Source organism: Cherax quadricarinatus, chromosome 3 (genome assembly GCF_038502225.1).
Source record: "Cherax quadricarinatus isolate ZL_2023a chromosome 3, ASM3850222v1, whole genome shotgun sequence".
NCBI lineage: Eukaryota > Metazoa > Arthropoda > Malacostraca > Decapoda > Parastacidae > Cherax > Cherax quadricarinatus.
This window is the reverse complement of record NC_091294.1, coordinates 58,422,331-58,444,513: the sequence shown is the minus strand read 5'-3', so window position 1 is coordinate 58,444,513 and position 22,183 is coordinate 58,422,331. Positions and strand designations below refer to the sequence as shown.

The following is a 22,183-nucleotide window of genomic DNA, read 5'->3' as shown; positions in this document are numbered from 1 at the left end:
CTATGACTGAAGAAATACTTCCTAACGTCCCTGTGACTCGTCTGAGTCTTCAGCTTCCAGTTGTGACTCCTTGTCCCTGTGTCCCCTCTCTGGAACATCCTATCTCTGTCCACCTTGTCTATTCCCCGCAGTATCTTGCAAGTCGTTATCATGTCTCCCCTGACCCTTCTGTCCTCCAGTGTCGTCAGTCCGATTTCCCTTAACCTTTCCTCGTACAACATTCCCTTGAGCTGTGTGTGTGTGTGTGTGTGTGTGTGTGTGTGTGTGTGTGTGTGTGTGTGTGTGTGTGTGTGTGTGTGTGTGTGTGTGTGTGTGTGTGTGTGTGTGTGTGTGTGTGTGTGTGTGTGTGTGTGTGTTTGTACTATAAAGCCACTGGATAGTGAAACGTCTACAATAAAGATATCCAGATGTTGCACATGTGTCTTAACTTTCATATTGTCGGTATTTTATACCTTTCTTGCACAGCTATGGTATGAGATGTGTGTGAATGTAGCACTGAGCCTGGCTGTGTAGCCTCACTGCCACACTAACCTTCACCCACCACACACACCGTGACCATTGCCAACACCTATTTTTTACATCCCTCTGCCCATTTTTATTAGCCCTCTCCCCCTTCACCCATCCCATCACACACATGCCCTCAACCTCCTGCCATATGTTGGAGGACAGGATGGCTGTGGAGCAACACCTTTACCCACCATCAACTGTCAATAAAGGAGTGGAATGGAATGCCTGAACATGTCAAAGACAGTCCTAGGATTAGCCAGGTCAAGCAGTGCGGTAAAATGTTCCTAATGAATGAATCTACAGAAAGAGAGGATAGTGATATCCTGTATAGTTAATATTTATGTATGAATTATTATTATAAGCAGATTTTCTCTGTTTAATTTTCTTGTATCTCAGTTTACTTTATTTCTATTGTACTTCTTTTTACTGTGATGATTTCCACATACTCAAATCACTTAGTTGTTTTAATTTCTAAGGTTATAATTATGGCTGATTTCTGCTGTATATTCACGCTTTAAATAATATTACAGGGGCCCCAATGGAAACACGTCACAGTTTTTGTTATCCTGGTAGGTAATTTACACATTACTAAGTATGATCATTGTAATCCCTTAAATTTGTATAACTGTACTTATGTGTACCTGCACCTAAATAAACTTACACCTTCACCCATTTTCTGAAGTTCCCTTTCACCCATACTTCCTCTCCACACTTACCCCCCTTACCACCATACTCTATGTTTGTACCCACCTCCCTCCCAAACACTCACACTCACCTGCATATGCTGACCCACCCACCTCTGCTCATCCCCACACTAGTGCCCATCTGACCATATGCTCCAGTACCACATGGGATGTACAACTGGTGAAGGAAATGCAGGACAAGAGTAACAGCAAGCACCTGCTGGCCACTCCCACCCTTTCTTCACCCAGTACCTTGTCCTTACTAGCTGCCATACTCCCACCCACTAGCCTATAAGACAGTGGATGCCCTGAGGCTCGCCATGTGGCATATGCCACATTTTCCCCTATATGTACTCCACCGCATAGTATGAAGCAAATTTTACAGTGTGTACTCCGGAAATATGTTATTCAGTGGTCTACTGTAATTTGTGTGCATACAGAAAATGGTTGGCAGAACAGCAACAAAATAAGCTGTTCTAAGAATATCCAGGAGTCATTATAAGGATAGATGAGCAGAAAGGAAAACAGTATGGAAGATTATGACTTATTTTTGAACTCACCCTTGCTGCCGAATATACACCTCCGACACGTTCTTCAAAAGACTTGAATGTGGGAGTTTCCTTTAGCTGGCCAAACTTGGCACCGATACCACCAAAGAGTGAAGATGTCTTCTCCCCAACAGCACTCATTGCTCCTGCAGTCTTCTGATACCTGGAAAAAAAACAAAAACATATTAACCTTATTGTGGTAAAAATTGTCACTAGCATATTTATTCACATTAGCAACAGATGGCTTGTATAAAAGAGGACCTGATTTGGTCGCATGACAGTCAGGTGAAGAGTGAATAGTCGATCAATATAATCTGAAACATTCACAGAGTGCATACAGATTCCAAAGTCAGACTTGAGCAGTACTAGCTTTCATACAACTTAATTATATTTCATTCATCTATTTATTTTTTAATTTTACTAAACATTAGATGATTAAAAATCACATAGTATATGAATAATCAGACCAATCAAATCCTGGCACTATCTAATGCTAAGTTTGTGTTTGCTAATCTTAGACAGACCTTTTCCAGTCAGCCAGGCTGTATGACCCTTGTGGGTTCAGTGTTTAGTTTTGACTGTAACAATAATCCAGTCAGCCCTAAATAAAATGGATCACTTTTTATAAGAGACCTTATAAATAACCATTAACGTTCTCTGTAGAATTTTTGATCAGGATGCATTTTATAATTTCATTAAATTTCATTAACTAATGTTTTACTGAGGCCTCTCCAGTGAAGATTAGATTTCACCACCTTAGAGGCTAGTTTACTTTGCCCCCCTTCCCCCCCAATATCCATCCTATGGACGTCAGTGCAGGAGCACATGGATGCACAAGTCTTAGAAGTTAGACACCAAAAGGCTTAACTGGAATACATTTGGATTTGTCTCTACAATTTGTCTCATTTATTGAAAGCAAATTTAAGCTATTTGTTTTAATATGCCTGGCATCTTATTTTAATTAATATGATAACTTAACTTATCATAAGTTTTTATACAGTAAGCCTTCAAAATGGACTAATAGTGAGAACTGTCAGTGTCCATCAAATAAGAATGCACCCAAGTACTCTACTATATACCCAATATACTACTGAACACATTTTACAGATATACTGCAAAAAACACTGAAAATAAAGGAGTTAAAAATACAATTTACCCAGTGGATTTTATCCATAGAGTAAACTCTCCATATAATGGACAAACTGGGAGGATCCGGTAGTGGTAAGGACAATTGTGGTGGATAGAAGAGATTATTTTTCTGTGATTTCAACCATTGCTGACAATTGTTTAACAAATGGAAATTTCTCCACTGTTTCCAAATCAACTGACCCAGCAAATTTTATTTCATAATTCCAAGGTCTGTTACATGGAGGGTTTACTGTAATTTTACTGTAAAAGTCTGCTTTATATAATGAGGCTTTTATTGTAGTACTTTATCTCTACATTCCTCAATAAGGAACAACCAAGGCTGACCAAATACTTTTCATTTATTTTGATCATCTGTGTGGATGCCAAACTGTCAGAAGCACAGTACAGTGGTACCTCGGTATATGTCCTCTTTGGAATAAGTCCAACTTGGTATACATCCTGTTTGGATGTAAAAATTTTTGCTTCGTATATGACCTGTTTGGAATATGACCCACGTGCTAGAACTTGTATGGGTCAAAATGAGTCACGACACCACGTGCTACACCGCAGCACTGCAACCCAGAGCCATATTATCATCGACATACCTTGTTCACTGAATTTAATCGTTTCTAACAACTACCTTCAGATACCATCATAAACGAAGGGAGAAGTAATGAATAATTCATGCCGAGAATTGTAAACAAAAGCGGAGTGAATAGACCAAATGCAGATTCATACACGTTTTCTTTGGTGCTGGACCAGAGAAAACGTAATGTTTCCCTCCGCCCAGCATATAAACTTTATATGCTATGTAATGTTTCTTATATAATTTTGAAGGAAATATCACAGAAGGATTAATGAAAATGTCTATATTAATGTAAAACAAGACATTTAATGTGCCCAAGAGTGATTACTATTACGTACTATTAGCAAAGTAAAGCGAGGTTAAATTTGCATTTATTTCATCTAATTCTTTTGTATTTATGTACATATGTATTTTAGTATTAAGCAGTGTTTAAATTATTTTATACAACATATGCCAACAACAATAGGAGTTTTTTTTTTCATGGGAACAGATTAATCATTTTCCCTATATTTCTTATGGGAAAATTTGTTTGGCATACATCCTGTTTGATATAAGTCCTAGGTCCTGGAACGGATTAAGGACATATACCGAGGTATCACTGCACTTGTCACTAAGCTACTAAAACATCAGTGTTTACATTGGAAGTTGCTCCATAAATATGCCTATTTACATTCATGTTACTGTAACAAGCTTTAGATCTACTCCAACTTCTAACTGCATTCCTATGACAGATTCATTATTAACTCGTCTCCTAATACTATTCTTAATGCTTGACAGACACACCCAGGTTATATGCTATATTTTTCCTTCATGGAACTTTGGCTGATTTATCACTTCATATGCAGGAATAATTTAGTGTGTAATGAAGCCAATAAAAATTGCACATTAATTGCCTTTTTTCTGATTTTTTGATATCTATACCTGGCTTCTACAATGAGCATGTTTGTAGATGAATGGGTCAGAGAACCGACAAGTTGATAAATTAGACGAATGTGCAACACTTGGGTATCTTTAATGAGAAAACATTTTGCCACGTTTCCTCATTAAAGATACCCAAGTGTTGCACATGTGTCTGATTTATCAATGAGCATGTTGTTAAAATCATACCACAAGTCAAGCATTACAGAAAACAGTATGTGCCTGAAGGGTAACTATAAAAGATCACTCTTATAGTATACAAAGAATAAAAAAATGCCCTATTTTCTTGAAAAAAAAAAAAATCTCCCAGTAATCAGCTATGTGTACATTTCCTGGAATATCTTGGAAGTGAGTTATTGACCTATTTCATGTTGTATTACCGTTAATAATGAATGGATGGAAACGATTTTCACAGCAAACATAAAATAGTGAATGTTTTAATTTCAGGTGGTGACATTCTTGAAGTACAGGTACCATCCGACTTATGACAGAGCTTGGTTCCGACCAACTGGTCGCAAGTCAAAATGGATGCAAGTCGAACCTTTGAAAATTGCCGACATACTGGGTAGGGCATAATGTCAAACCTTTGCTATATAAACTACCTACATAATACTGTAATGTAATGTACAATCATTATTTCATTCATTTTACCATAATTTACTTCTATTGATATATTTTAATCATTTATGTACTGTATATTATGTATACATGGCAGTGAACTGTATTATAAATTTTACATCTCATACCGTATGATATGTTACTGTTATCTTTAAGTACTGTTGACACAGTGGAATGGGAGAATACCACTGGTAGTATCATCCTGCCAGAAAGTATTATAACCTATACCCTAAGTAAAGAGAAACAACTCTGCAACATGTGTAATATGTATTCGGCTGGGTGGCTGGCTAGCAGGCCGGCTGGGTGGCTGGCTGCCTGATTGAATTTGATCTCTCTCTCTCTCTCTCTCTCTCTCTCTATATATATATATATATATATATATATATATATATATATAATCTATATATCTATATATCTATATATCTCTATATCTCTATAACTCTATCTATATATCTATATCTCTATATATCTATATCTCTATATATCTATATCTCTATATATCTATATCTCTATATATCTATATCTCTATATATCTATATCTCTATATATCTATATCTCTATATATCTATCATCTATATATCTATCATCTATATATCTATCATCTATATATCTATCATCTATATATCTATCATCTATATATCTATATCTCTCTCTCACACACACACACACACAGGTAAACATAAGTAAAGTTATCATACATAGTGTAAACTGCCTAGGATAACCCCAAAAATCTAGACAAAGTGCTATACAGTGGATCTGTGCTCCAGTGCCCTAAATTAATAATAATATTAATAATTATTATTACGTATTATTATTACAATAATACATATGTACTAATATTAATACGTACTATTTTTATTATTATTAAACTACAATATAATATAGTACTTACCTTAAAATATCTGTAGTCTTAATGTGGAATGAAAGGCGAGTAAACAAGATTAAATGAATAAACGAGAGAGAATGAGAGTGTAGAAGGTTCGCGAGTTTTGTAAACAAACCAGTTGTTGTTGTTGTTGTTGTTGCTGCCAGCCCAGACATGAATGGTTTCTGTTCAGTCAAGCCGACTGGAAAAAATCTCATATTTATGTTAATTTATGTTACATAGTGTGTTTATTATATAATTCTGAAAAAAAAAAAATCGTACATGGATTAAGCAAAATGTATATAGAGTATTAACGTTTTATACACATTTAATGAGCCTCAGAGTGATTATTATTGTAATATTATTATTATGGCGTCTTCAAGACCAATAACACACACTCAATGATTTTAATGTGTACCTACATGCCAGCACAGGTGCAAGATGTAGAGTTTAAAGCAGTTAAGCTCATATTTTATTCATTCTAGAGTGTACTATATTAGGTTTTTATGTTATTTACATATATTGCTTTTTATGTCATATTAGATGAATTGTGATTGATAAATAAGCTGTACAGCGATATTAGCGTCATATTGAAGATGTGACAACTCTGCTTCGTGTGTAATACCTGTTTGTCTCAGAGCCGCTCATGAACCGAGACAAGCAGACAGAAAGACAGACACACAGGTAGACAGATATACAGGCAGACAAATACAGACAGATTTATGTGCAGCAATGAAAACAAAGAGAGTTCGAGAGCAAGAGCCTTTCTTGCCTTCTTGCCACAATCTCCAGTGCAAAATTCAGAATTCCTCTTAGGGACCATGGTGAAATTTACTGTCCAGTTAGTACAGTTAATACAGTATGATGCTGCTGAAAGGGCAGGATAACTCAAACTGATGCTGCCTACATGGCGGATTGCCGCCGTGAGTATCGTCAAATATTGTACAGTGGTATGTATCAGCCGGATGCCCAGCCCAGCTGACAGATGTACGGTTGTACGTCGCGTGGACGTATGTTGAGCAGGTTGTAAGTCGGATGGTAGGTATACAGTGGAACCTCAGCTTACGAACGCCCTACCATGCGAATTTTTCAGGATATGAACCGTAGTTTGGTTCATTTTTTGCTTCTGGATACGAAGGAAATTTCAGGATGCGAACTTCCCCCCCAAGGGAAGTTCCTTAAATAAATATTTATTTCTTTGCAAAAGTTACAATGTGTGTTTACATATCATAATATAATTGGAGCAAAGAAAGCCACTATCATGCTGAGGCATTTTGGGCAGACTTAACCTAATACTTACAGACTACTAAGTCTAGACAGGTTTAAAGTGTACTAGTAGTGGTTACCAATGTTTTGCTGATGGTGGCACCAACTACTGGCAGCCTTTTGAAGTTTCTCCTTACTGTTATTATTACAGGTCCAGCATCATTGGGACCTGTAGTGTGCCGGATTACTGAGTTTGCCGAATTACAGAGTGGTTAGGTTAGAATACACTTAATAAAATTAACCAACTTGACTTACACAGTTCATTGAACATCAGCAAAAATTTAACATTTCCGCTACTTTGAGCTCAATTTCAAGGTACTTTTCATTATGAAAGCAATCAAAATCACGTCTATTTTTGTAATATATCTTCCATTCTATCAAATGAGTCCAAAAAATGAGAATACAACCATAAAACCATACGAAAATATACTGCAAAGAGGCGGCTAATGGCCGAGAAGTGAACTCCTTATTTATCGTCCATCTTTTTTATTTTTGTTGTACGTTAAGAAGCATCTTTCCATCATACATTGCCCAAGTTTCAATGAGATAGCCCAACAAACAACCGAGAAAAAAAACATATTTACCAAAAATCATGTATGGCAAGTTTCAATAAGGTAGCCCAACAAACAACCGAGAAAAAAAAATACGTGCATTTACCAAAAATCATATATGGCAAGCCCAAGCCAGGTACTGGAAATAAGTCACTTTGTCTGACTTTTCTGGGTTATCCCAGGTTCTCTATACATACACTGCTATGTATGATAATCTATGTAGCTGTATTTGTGTATACCTGAATAAACTTATTTACTTCTAGTCTGTCAACTGAGTACAAGAAACCACCCATTCACATATTTCAACTACCCAATAAAGTGGTCAGAAATTGGCAATTTGGCCGATTTCACACAAATTTCAACAGATGCCAATTTCAAAATAGGATTCAGAATAAACAATGCAGACATTCCTGGCACTAAAATAACATTTTCTCTGTTCATTAGTCACGGCTACAGGCCCCTCTTATATTACTCTTGCTTACCATTTGGAATTTTTATTCACAAAAAAAAAAAAAAAAAATAATAGAAGATTTACTGTTATGCAGACTACTGCATTATTTTAATAATTGTATAAATAATGTCAATCCATTCTTGACTCCGTACTGGAATTTGGACTGGCAGGTGGACAGGTATTGGACGGTGACGTCATTTGTTTACTCTTGAGCTTCGCTAAAGAATAGAACATTTTCGCTACTGTGAGCGCAATTTCAAGGTATAATGGAGCCCTGGTATTCGATGGCATCGGTATTCGATGCATTATATCGCAAAAATTTTTCCTCGATATTCGATTGAAAACCCGGTATTCGATACGATTCGTACGAGACCTGTCCACATGTGGCCTATACTGCCCCTCGTGTGCCAGTGTTTACAAGCCAGCCAGTGTGCGCGCATCTAAGGATACATTCGGTACATTCCATATTATCCATATTATCACTGTGTTTGATGCTTGTTTCTGCAAAATAAGTCACCATGGGCCCCAAGAAAGCTTCTAGTGCCAACCCTGTGGTAAAAAGGGTGAGAATTAGTGTGGAAATTAAGAAAGATTTTGAAGGGTTTGGGGCTAACCCTGAGAAGCCTATACCAGTTGTGGATACATTGTGCCTACTTCAAAAATTAAGGAAATGTGTGCACAGTGAGTTGAAGTGCAAACCTTTATGGATGAAAATCACCCTAACACAGCTATTACAATGACAATGTTGTAGCCCATTTTAGACAAATCGTAAAGGAACGGGAGGTACAGAGCTCTATGGACAGATTTGTTGTGCGACAGAGGTCCAGTGACTCTCAAGCTGGTCCTAGTGGCATTAAAAGAAGAAATGAAGTAACCCTGGAAAAGGACTTGCTACCTCAAGTCCTAATGGAAGGGGATTCCCCTTCTAAACACTAACACCTCTCCCCTTCTTCCATCCCATCAATCATCACCAGATCTTCATTAAAGGTAAGTGTCAATTATTTTATTGTTATTGTAATTATTCTAATGCATTAAACTTAATATTTCATGCAGTAAAATTTTTTTTTTTTTTACTTTTGGGTGTCTTGCATGGATTAACTTGATTTTCATTATTTCTTATGAGGAAAATCAATTCGGTTTTCGATATTATCAGTATTCGATGAGCTCTCAGGAACGGATTAATATCGAATACCGGGGGTCCACTGTACTTTTCGTCATGAAAGCAATCAAAATCATATCTATTTCTGTAATATGTCTTTCATTCTATCAAATGAGACCGAAAAAATGAGAATATAACCATAACCATACAAAAATATACCGCTAAGCGGCCGCTAATGGTTGAGAAGTGAACTCCGCTATTTATGGTCTGATTTCTTTCATTTTTGGTGTACGTGAAGAAGTATCTTTCCATCATACATTGCCCAAGTTTGAATAAGATAACCCAACAAACAACTGAGAAAATAATAATAATAATAATAATAATAATAATAATAATAATAATAATAATAATATAATACATATAATGAAAGGGGGTAAGGCAGCCGGGATTGATGGGATAAAGATAGAAATGTTAACCCTTTCAGGGTCCAAGGCCCAAATCTGGAGTCATGCACCAGTGTCCAAGAATTTTCAAAAAAAAAAATTGTTATTTTTTTCTTATGAAATCGTAGAGAATCTTTTTGTGAAGGTAATAAAACAAAAAGTACGAAATTTGGTGGAAAATTGACGAAATTATGCTCTCGCGAATTTTGATGTGTCAGCGATATTTACGAATCGGCGATTTTGCCGACTTTGACTCCCATTTTAGGACAATTACATTATTCCAATCAACCAAATTCTTAGCTATTTCACTAGTATTACTTCTATTCTATCAATTGAGCACAAGAAATCGCCAAGTCAACTGTTTCAACTACAAAATAAAGTGATCGGAAATTGTTAATTTGGCCAATTTAACACAAAGTTCAAAATATTCCAATTTCAAAATAGGGTCCAGAATAAACAATGTAGGCATTCCTGGCACTAAACTAACATTTCCTCTGTTCATTAGTTATGTTTTGAGGCTTTACAAATAAATTCCATTTTGAATTTTTATTCACACCAAAAAATAGAAGATTTACTGTTATGCAATACTGTAATAATTGTATAAATATCATCACCATATTTGTGAATGTATATCAGACCCACCAGCTGATGTGTATTAGACGTGTGAGGTCGTTTGTTTACTCTTGAATATCGGCAAAAATTTAACATTTCCGCTACTTTGAGCTCAGTTTCAAGCCATTTCCAATGCTAAAACCAATCAAAATCATCTCTATTTCTGTAATATGTCTTCCATTCTATCAAATGAGACCAAGAAATCGCAAATACAACTATAAAAAACATACGAAAAAACACTGCAAAGTTGCTGTTTTAATCGAAAAATCATGATTTCATTTTTTTTCTCTCATTATACACTGTGTGCTGCAGGATCTGTTTTATGTGGTGCACACATACCACATAGATGTATTCTCTCATATCTAGGCCCAAATGTACCACTCACAGTTTATCAGAGTGAGCTGAGCTCATGGCGTAGATCTACGGTTTGGACCCTGAACATAAAGCCGTAGATCTACGGGACGGACCCTGAAAGGGTTAAAAGCAGGTGGGGATATAGTTTTGGAGTGGTTGGTGCAATTATTTAATAAATGTATGGAAGAAGGTAAGGTACCTAGGGATTGGCAGAGAGCATGCATATTTCCTTTGTATAAAGGCAAAGGGGACAAAAGAGAGTGCAAAAATTATAGGGGGATAAGTCTGTTGAGTATACCTGGTAAAGTGTATGGTAGAGTTATTATTGAAAGAATTAAGAGTAATACACAAATAACCCGCACATAAAAGAGAGAAGCTTACGACGACGTTTCGGTCCGACTTGGACCATTGACAAAGTCACACTAACAGAGGTGGAGCAGGACGGCTATATATAGGCAGGAAGAGGTGGAGGTAGTAGTAGTAGTACAAGAAATGTATATAATACCGACAGGATGAAATGACACATGCACAACACCCGGGCATCCCCACCGTAGACGTTGAGATCATAGCCATCCTATTGACTGGTCTTCTGCTAAAACTGTCTTCCCTACTTCCAACTCGAACAGTCACCGTTTAGTTGAATCCTCTCTAATACACAACTTTCCTTGTATGAACCTTAGCCCTGGCTTCGTCTCTGTAGATGCCTTCCTCTCCCACTACATTGTAAAATGCTCCAAACTTCAGAACACCCGTGACTTAACCTGAATCCTCATTTTTTTTCTTCTTCTTCTTCTTCTTCTTCTTCTTCTTTTTCTTCTTCCTCTTCCCCTTTCTTCTCTCCTTTTCTCCTCTGGGTTGTCTTTCTCTCTCCTGTCTCGTGTTTCTGTTCCTTCTTCATTTATTTTATTTCACCACTTCCCCTTTCACACACCTCGGTGCGCTTGCTCTCCCTCTGTGGGTGTCTAGCTCTCTTGCAGTGCTCCCCTTCCTTTGTATTTGACTGGCTCGTCTTCCTTATTTCCCACTTCTACCACTACCACTACTACTACCTCTTCTTCTTCTACTACAACTACTGATGAAATTAAGACACATGTGCGGCGTCTGGTTGTCTTTGTTGTGGACGTTTCGCCATCCAGTGGCTGGCTGGATGGCGAAACGTCTACGGTGGGGATGCCCGGGTGTTGTGCATGTGTCATTTCATCCTGTCGGTATTATATACATTTCTTGTACTACTACTACTACCTCCACCTCTTCCTGCCTATATATAGCCGTCCTGCTCCACCTCTGTTAGTGTGACTTTGTCAATGGTCCAAGTCGGACCGAAACGTCGTCGTAAGCTTCTCTCTTTTATGTGCGGGTTATTTGTGTATCGTTCCAGTCACGGTATTGTGCCTTTTAGTTATTAATTAAGAGTAAGACGGAGAATAGGATAGCAGATGAACAAGGAGGCTTCAGGAAAGGTACGGGGTGTGTGGACCAGGTGTTTACAGTGAAACATATAAGTGAACAGTATTTAGATAAGGCTAAAGAGGTCTTTGTGGCATTTATGGATTTGGAAAAGGCGGATGACAGGGTGGATAGGGGAACAATGTGGCAGATGTTGCAGGTGTATGGTCTAGGAGGTAGGTTACTGAAAGCAGTGAAGAGTTTTTACGAGGATAGTGAGGCTCAAGTTAGAGTATGTAGGAAAGAGGGAAAATTTTTCCCAGTAAAAGTAGGCCTTAGACAAGGATGTGTGATGTCACCGTGGTTGTTTAATACATTTATAGATGGGGTTGTAAGAGAAGTAAATGCCAGGGTCTTGACAAGAGGCGTGGAGTTAAAAGATAAAGAATCACACAAAGTGGGAGTTGTCACAGTTGCTCTTTGCTGATGACACTGTGCTCTTGGGAGATTCTGAAGAGAAGTTGCAGAGATTGGTGGATGAATTTGGTAGGGTGTGCAAAAGAAGAAAATTAAAAGTGAATACAGGAAAGAGTAAGGTAATGAGGATAACAAAAAGATTAGGTGATGAAAGATTGGATATCAGATTGGAGGGAGAGAGTATGGAGGAGGTGAATGTATTCAGATATTTGGGAGTGGACGTGTCAGCGGATGGGTCTATGAAAGATGAGGTGAATCATAGAATTGATGAGGGGAAAAGGGTGAGTGGTGCACTTAGGAGTCTGTGGAGGCAAAGAACTTTGTCCTTGGAGGCAAAGAGGGGAATGTATGAGAGTATAGTTTTACCAACGCTCTTATATGGGTGTGAAGCATGGGTGATGAATGTTGCAGCAAGGAGAAGGCTGGAGGCAGTGGAGATGTCATGTCTGAGGGCAATGTGTGGTGTGACTATAATGCAGAGAATTCGTAGTTTGGAAGTTAGGAGGTGCGGGATTACCAAAACTGTTGTCCAGAGGGCTGAGGAAGGGTTGTTGAGGTGGTTCGGACATGTAGAGAGAATGGAGCGAAACAGAGTGACTTCAAGAGTGTATCAGTCTGTAGTGGAAGGAAGGCGGGGTAGGGGTCGGCCTAGGAAAGGTTGGAGGGAGGGGGTAAAGGAGGTTTTGTGTGCGAGGGGCTTGGACTTCCAGCAGGCATGAGTGAGCGTGTTTGATAGGAGTGAATGGAGACAAATGGTTTTTAATACTTGACGTGCTGTTGGAGTGTGAGCAAAGTAACATTTATGAAGGGGTTCAGGGAAACCGGCAGGCCGGACTTGAGTCCTGGAGATGGGAAGTACAGTGCCTGCACTCTGAAGGAGGGGTATTAATGTTGCAGTTTAAAAACTGTAGTGTAAAGCACCCTTCTGGCAAGACAGTGATGGAGTGAATGATGGTGAAAGTTTTTCTTTTTCGGGCCACCCTGCCTTGGTGGGAATCGGCCAGTGTGATAATACAAAAAATAATAATATAATATCTTTATTTACTACACGTACATGTACAAGGTATACAGGCCTAGCTGACATCAGTGACATACTACTGTACAGAAAGGCACTTGTAATGCAGAGTATTTCAAGAAAATTAGGTCAGTGTCCCAGGATAACACCCACACTAGTCGACTAACACCCAGGTACCCATTTACTGATGGGTAAACATAGACAACAGGTGTAAAGAAACACGCCTAATGTTTCTACCCTGGCTGGGAATCGAATATTTACCAAAAATCATATATGGCTAACCCAAGCCAGGTACTAAAAATAAGCCACGTTGACTTTTTTGGGGTTATCCTAGGTTCTCTACACATATGCTGCTGTGTGTGATAATCTATAGAGAGAAAATAACTTTTATGTTTCATGTTTATGGTGGAGTACGAGTGTATATCATAGCCCTGTGCTATACTCCGTTTTCTCTAATATAAGCCACCAAGACAAGGATAGGAGAATGGTATTTGTTTACCATATCCTCTTCATACCTCCATCAAACTGCTCGGTGTTATGCCAAATATTATTCATTCTGGAGTATTTAACATGTTTTATGTTATTTATATTGTTTCTTATGTCATATGAGATCAATTGTGATAGGCAAATAACTGTAGTGTTGATATTAGCGTAATAATAAAGCATATTCTCCTGCTTCATGAGACTGAGCTCAAGGCAACCGACAATGGCTTCAAAGCCACCTTATCTTTAATGGATAATGTACTGTGTAGGTGCTTTACATAATGAGAAGCATTTCTTTTATTCATTGGAACCATGTCTAGGGCTTAAAGTAAGCAGGTTAAAACAATAAATGGAGAAAAAGAAATTGGAATGACTTATGCAGCAAGTAGCGCCACCAAACAGTACCAGCAGGTTGGTGTGGCGACCCTGGAAATTTGAAATTATGCTAGCCAAAATTAGTGCTGAATAACTGAAGGAACCGAATAACTGATTGCCGGATTTGTGATGGTGAACCTGTATTATATTGTATTATGGGATGGGGTCCACCTCTGGTGTAAATTGTGGGACTCACAGCCTCAGAAAAGTGGATAAAAAGGCTTATAATAATTATTATTTTTGTTATAATTATTATTAGTAATATGTATGTGGCAATGGGCTCTTGATCTAGGGAATTGGATCTGTATTCCAGTTCCCTAAATTAATAATAATGTCATTATAATTTGTATGTATTAATAATAATAATAATAATATGTACATACTAAGAATAATAACAATTATAACAATAATAATACATACAATATAATAGTAACAATAATATGTCATTTATAGACATTTCTCGTAAATTTTTTTTCATATTTTTGTGCCAAATGCTCCAAAATACAAATTAGTAACTGTTATGCAGGGTTCTGCATGACATTGTAATGTATATACAGTAGAGAAGTGTGCCATAATAGTATCACTGTTATAATTGTAAAGCAAAATTTTATAATGCATAATGTGCATTTGGGGGTACTGTAAAGTACTTTAACCCTTTGAGGGTTTCGGACGTACTAGTACATCTTACGCGCAGGGGTTTTTGATGTACTAGTACGCACAAATTCTAGCGCCGTCAAATCTCGCGGGAAAAGGGTGGTAGGCCTACATGTGAGAGAATGGGTCTGTGTGGTCGGTGTGCGCGGTAGAAAAAAAATCTGGGACCCAGTGGTGCATTGTGGGAATGCCATCTTAGTAAACAATATCCACCATGCCTCGCGGTAAGAAGCTTCTCACTCCTCGGCGAATTGGGACACTTTTGTTCCCCAGTGAGTTCTAATACAGATGGAAGTGCCAGTGAAGATGAGTTTCAAGGTTTTGGTGAGGTTTCGACCGAAACTAATGACCATAATATCGGTAATAGTGTGGAAAACCCAGACGACCCTCAGCCTTCCACCTCTGGTGCTGGGCCGTCTTGTTCACGTTCAGTTGTACCAGAATCCAAGAGGAAACTTCTATTTTCCCAAATCCCAGACTCAGATGAGAGCATGGGTGATGATAGTGATAGTGAATATGAACTACAAGCTCTTCAAACTAGTTCCAGTAGTGATAGTGAAGTGCAATATTCCCCAGTGAAGCGTCAGTATATATGACGATATATGCGCTCTGGTAGTGTGCCATATGCTATTCCAAGGGGAAGGAGTGCATCTCGGAGTACATCCCGTGGATGTACAACAGGAACAGAGAGTGAAAATGACGATGATACTGTTGCAATTGGGATGGAAAATGTGCGTGGTGGTAGTGGTGCCGGCGGTGAGGCATCAGCAGTGGGCCATGCTGCCACCCACGCCGCTGCCTCAGCTGATCTACAACAAAGGCCTCCATCCCCCACCCACCCACCACACCAGCCTCCACAACCACAACCTCCACAACCACAACCACCTGTCATTGTCCAGTACCCACCAGCAGACCGCACCTGGGATTGGCAGGAAGCTGTCAATTTTGTTCCAAATCCCCACCAGTTTGATGACAGCCAAAGTGGAATACGGCCATCTTGTACACTTGGGAATAATGCCACTGAACTGGAATGTTTCAAGTTATTCTTTGACGAACCACTGATGGAAAGTAGTGTCATGGAAATCAACACATACTACGAGTACACCATGGCAAACACATTACTTTCACCAAAATCACGTCTACACCAGTGGAAGGAGGCAACTGTGGCCGAGATGTATCTTCTCTTTGCCACAATAATGCTTATGCCACATGTGTATAAGCACAAAGTGAAATCATACTGGTCAACAGACTGCCTGATTGCAACCCCAGGTTTCAGTGATATAATGCCAGTGAATCGATTTGTGCTAATGTTACGTATGCTTCACTTCTCAGACAAAACCAGGCCTGACAGAAACGACAGGTTATACAGTAGGGCCCCACTTATACGCTGGTTAGGTTCCAGGCTACCGCCGTAAAGCGGAAACCGCCGTAAAGTGGAACACCCTTTTTTTCCACTTACAAATGCATACAAACACTAGATAACAAGTTTACACTAACATATATTAAGTTAGCAATAGAACCAGGCATCAAAAAACAATAAAAAAGTACAATACACACATAGTGCACTCATTACTTACCTTAAAATATTTATAGTCTTAATCTAGGGTGAGACAAGTAGTATTCATTGTAAGAAATCAAGTGTGGTATGTATGGTAGTCAGCCGGGCTACCATACCAGGCCACCCCACCCACACATACAATTCTATGATATTTAAGCATCCCAGAGCGATAAAATGTATATACAGTTCACTCATTACTTACCTTAAAATATAGGGTGAGATGAGTAGTATTTATTGTAAAAAATCAAGTGTGGTATGTATGGTAGTCAGCCGGGCTACCATACCAGGCCAACCCACCTACACATAATATTCTATTACATTTAAGCATCCCAGAGCGATAAAATGTATATACAGTTCACTCATTACTTACCTTAAAATATTTGTAGTCTTAATGTAGGGTCAGGAGTAAGTAAATGAGATAAAACGAATAAATGAGAGAGAGAAAGAATGAGTGCATGAGAGGGGACAGGGGCAGAGTTATGTAAACAAACCAGGCGAAGGTAAGTTTTGTAAACAAAGAAAGTGTACACGTCTGGTTTGTGTACAAGTTACATTGTGTACAGGTTGTCTCTACATTGATACGGTAGAATAAATAAAGAAGAACACTCCCATTCTCATGTAACATCATTTTGAGAAGAAATGATGCTCTGAGTGAAGGCAATGGAAATAAGTCACTCTGACTTTTTTGGGTTATCCTGGGTTCTCTACACATATGTTGTTATGTATGATAATCAATGTAACTGTATTTGTGTATACCTGAATAAACTTACATACATACGAAAGGAATAATTTTCTACAGTTACCCCCAGTAACACATTTTCTCTTATGTTAGATTAGAGAAAATGTTATTCTTGGCATCACTTGTACAAGTTATCTGGCTACCACATCTCATATTTATGTTTATTTATTCTATTGTAGGGTGTATTTATCATCTTTTTATGTTATGTATCGTGTTTATTATATAATTTTGAAAAAAAATATCATGGATGGATTAATGAAAATGTGTATATTAAAGTAATATACGACATTTAATGAGACTCGGTGATTATTATTATTATTATTATCATTTCCAATATGGCGTCACTTGTGCAAGTCGTCTGCTACCACATCTCATATTTATGTTTATTTATTCTATTGTGGGGTGTATTTATCATCTTTTTATGTTATGTATCATGTTTATATAATTTTGAAAAAATATCATAGATGGATTAATGAAAATGTGTATATTAACGTAATATACGACATTTAAACGAGACTCGATGATTATTATTATCATTACTAATATGACGTCTGGAGACATAAGACACTCTTACTGATTTTAATGTGTACCTGCATACCAGCACAGTATGTAAGTTTATTTAAGTACAGGTATACATAAGTATAATTATCAGAGTATATATAAAATATGAAATAACTTTTAAAAACATTTGGAGTTTCCAGACAAAATGGAGAGACTTAGTGCTTATTGAGCTCACGAAGAATGTAAACAAACAGGGTGGGGCGCGGTGACCGTATTAGAAAGTCAGGTGGGGGGAGCCGTATAGCGAGTTTTGGTCATAATTTGAAATGACCGTATTAGCGGAATGCCGTAAAGTGAAACGCCGTAAAGCGGGGCCCTGCTGTATAAGATTAGGAATGTGTTTGTGTATCTGAAAGAGAAATTCAGTATGCATTTTTATCCCTTCAGGAAGCTTGTAATTGATGAGTCTTTGATTCTGTTCAAAGGAAGACTTTCTTTCAAGCAGTACATACCAAGCAAGAGGAAACGCTTTGGTATAAAGTTGTTTGTGCTTTGTGATTGTTACAGTGGTCTCGTATTGAATATCATTGTGTACACTGGAAGTTATACATTGCAAAATACCAGGAAGCTATTGGGCATCTCAGGTGATGTGGTTAGAACAACGATAGAACCATACCTTGGTAAGGGGCATATATTATATACAGATAACTGGTACACAAGCCCCTCACTCAGTGATTTTTTGCGAGTGAACATGACAGATGTGTGTGGCACAGTGCGTGCAAATCGGAAACATATGCCCAGGTTTGACGCTGGCACTCGTAGAGGTGAGGTGCAGGCGTTTGCTGCCAATGACATCATGGCATTTCGGTGGCATGACAAACGAGATGTCACATTGTTGTCATCAGTTCACCCTAATGAAATGGCAGACAGTGGCAGGCAGCATAGAGAGAGCAATGAACCCATTCTAAAACCTGCAGCTGTGATTGATTACACCTTCAACATACGTTCAGTGGACAAATGTGACATGCAGACTGGGTTTGCTGATTTTGTTTGCAAGAGTTACAAGTGGTACATAAAACTCTTTTTCCATCTACTGGACATTTCCATGCTCAATGCTTATAATATGTATAAGATGAGGACCAGAAACAAACCACAGTATGGAGAATTCTGTTTGTCTGTCATCAGACAAATAGTATTCAAGTACCAAGGAACAGCGCCTGCAATTGACCGCCCACCAAATTATCAACAACTACCTGCTCGTCTGAAGCATGGTGATCACTTCCTGGTAAAAGTGCCTGCTACTGCTTTCAAGAAAAAGGCTCAGAAGAGGTGTTACGTCTGTTCACATACAAAAAAACGCCCACAACAACGCAGAGACACTCGTTTTATGTGTGAGGAATGTAAAACACCACTGTGCATGAGACCATGTTTCAAAGAGTTCCACAGGCTGCAGAACTTCTAGAAACATTCCCTGTGACTGTATATGTATATATAAAATATAGAAAAATAGTAATAAACAACATTTCAAATCGTTTGTTTGTGTAAATATTTTCTATAAACAAAATAATGACAACAGTGTTTACGCCCTTATTGAAAAAGAAATAACTTACAAAATAGTTATCATGTTGGCCTCAGAGGCCATAAAAGTTGCTTAGAAAAAGAAAAATTGAAAAATAATTGAAAATAGTACATAAAAAAGTAAACAGAAAAATACCGGGTGACGGCAGTCGACGATGTTACCAGATGTTGTTCAATTTTGGCAAACTTCATGCCTCCATATCTCGGTAAGTATTGACAGTAAATTTTTTTTGTTTAGCCTATAATGTTTAGAAAAAAAAACTTGTTTTTTCATAAGAAAAAATAAATTTTTTTTTTTGGAAATTTGGCCGACCCTGAGAACGAGTTTCGGAGAGGGCCTGTCGACCCTCAAAGGGTTAATGGTAATTATAAGAAATCCTGCCAGGGATTTATTTTTCAACTGTGTGTTGGTTAGCGGATAAGCGTGGCTTGGGTGGTCACAGGCGGTCTGCATGGCATGGAGGCTGGCATCAGAGACGCTGTGTATTTAAGCTAAGTTGTGTAGTTGTGTACCCCTTTTGTTTAGCTAACTCAAGCCATAGGCTCTTCTATGGTTTACCTGTATGCTCACCTAGGCTCTGACATGGTCAGGGTGCTGTGGGATGAGTGAGGAAATAAGAAATGGGGTCGGTATTGGAGTAGTGAAGGCCGGGCGCTGGCTAGGCAGAGTGTTTATGGTTTGCTGGACCTCCAGCAGCCGTTTTTTTTTGTGTGCACTGTTATTTGGGAGTTTAGGATAGGAGATGTATGAAGGTGTTTTCTAGAGTGTGTATATAGTGTTACGACGAATAAATATTTTTTTTCCTAACTAGGAATTTTGCCTAACCCTCTGTTAACCAACCCATTGAAGTAACACATGCTGGTTTAGTGCTTTCTGTTTTGACTGGAATAGCCTGGGGTGGCCTGTTTATGCCTGAGATGGGTGTAACTTTAACCTTTGCCCTTAGACAAGGCTCTAGACCCCAGGTATCCCACATTCCTGTGTAACAGTAACCCTCTGGGTGACTGTAGGTACTTCTAGACCACAGCTATCTCAGTGCGAACCGAAGGTTAACCCTTTTAGGGTCTGTGCCGTAGATCTACGGCTTTACATTGAGGGTCCAAACCATAGATCTACTCCAAAATTCTAGCGGCGTCAAATTTAGCGCAAGAAGGCTGGTAGGCCTACATCTGAGAGACTGGGTCTGGGTGGTCAATGTGCACACTATAGAAAAAATCTGGACGCCCGCATGGCATTGTGGGAATGCCGCCAAAGTAGCTTTGGTCATTGTGCCTGGTGGCAAGGAAGCTCTCACTCACCACTCACTCTCCTGGCGAATTCTGACTCTCCTCTTCACAACTTACAATTCTAAGACTGATGGAAGTGGAGCTGAAGAGGAATTCTATGGTACCATATGGTACATTGGTGCCATGTCATACAATGGTATCATAATGTACAATGGTACTATGTGCCATATGGTACATTGTACCATATGGTATATTGTACCATATGGTACATTGTACCATACGGTACATTGTACCATATGGTACATTATACCATGTGGTACATTATACCATATGGTACATTATACCATATAGTACAGGGTACAGGGACCCTAATGGAAATAAGGCTGTCTGACTCTTTTGGGTTATCCTAGGTTCTCCAAACATATGCTGCTAAGTATGATATTCTATGTAACTTTATTTGTGTATACCTAAATAAACTTACTTACGATGCCACATGCGCTTGAGTAAGTTTATTCAGGTGTGCAGAAATACAATTACATGGATTATCATACATAGCAGCATATGTATAAAATACTAGGATAACCCAAAAAAGTCAGGGTGACTTATTTCCATAGGGATCCCTGTATCTGTACCATATGGTGTCCTGTACCATATGGTACCCTGTGCCATATGGTACCCTGTGCCATATGGTACCCTGCACCATATGTTATCCTGTACTGCATGGTACCCTATACCATATAGTACAATGTATCTTATGGTACCCTGTAACATATGATACCATGTACCATATGGTCAATAGGGGGTGTTGGTGGCAGGAGACACCAGCCAAGACTCAGTGAGTGGTGACGCAAGCTAGCTACTGACTCAGCAGTTTCCAAGACAAAATGCTTTGTCATGCACCTCAAGGAATATGTAGAGTGGCTGTACATTTGTAAATATATAATAGAACATTACTAATATACAACATTTTTGCATATTTTTGTTGTAAACAATTATTGTCAACAAAATAATGATGAAAATGTAAGTGTGTGTATTGTGTTGAATACAGCACCAAGGAAGCATTGGCTGACGTGAGTGAGACATCCCTAGAAACCCCAACGAAAACCATCGAGAACGCCTTGACGAATTCCACAAGTGAAGGTGTAATGCTATCTGACAAATGAGAGTTGACTACTGGGAGCATCACGATGGACGACTCCAAGGAAGGTAAAAACATTGTTGTTGTTGGGGATAGCCAGATTAGGTACATGGATAGGGCATTTTGCTTGAAGGATAGGAATATGAGGCAGTATGTGTTTTCCTGGGGCTGGGATGAAGGATATTGTTAGTCGTCTAGATGACATCATGAGAGGTAATGGGAGCAATCCTATTATCTGTCTCAGTGCTGGAGGCAACGATGTTGGCAGACGTAGGAGTGAGGACCTGATTAGCAGGTATAGTTCAGCAATAGAGATAATTAGGAGGAAGGGTGGGAAACCTGTCATATGTGGTATTTTGCCATGGAGAGGAGTTGGAAATGAATGGTTGTCCAGGGCAACTGGTGTCAATTGTTGGCAGGACA

General features: G+C 38.5%; 1 protein-coding gene across 5 annotated transcripts in view; it reads right to left on the bottom strand.

Moving 5' to 3' along the window:
• LOC128684038 (uncharacterized) overlaps nucleotides 1-22,183 on the bottom strand; it is a 599,042-nt gene that overhangs the window by 39,733 nt on the left and 537,126 nt on the right. For all 5 annotated transcript variants that reach the window (XM_070091946.1, XM_070091943.1, XM_070091950.1 and 2 more), the window contains one exon: nucleotides 1,751-1,901. In XM_070091946.1, coding sequence (XP_069948047.1) covers nucleotides 1,751-1,901 — 151 coding nt within the window. The remainder of the gene's footprint in view (nucleotides 1-1,750; nucleotides 1,902-22,183) is intronic.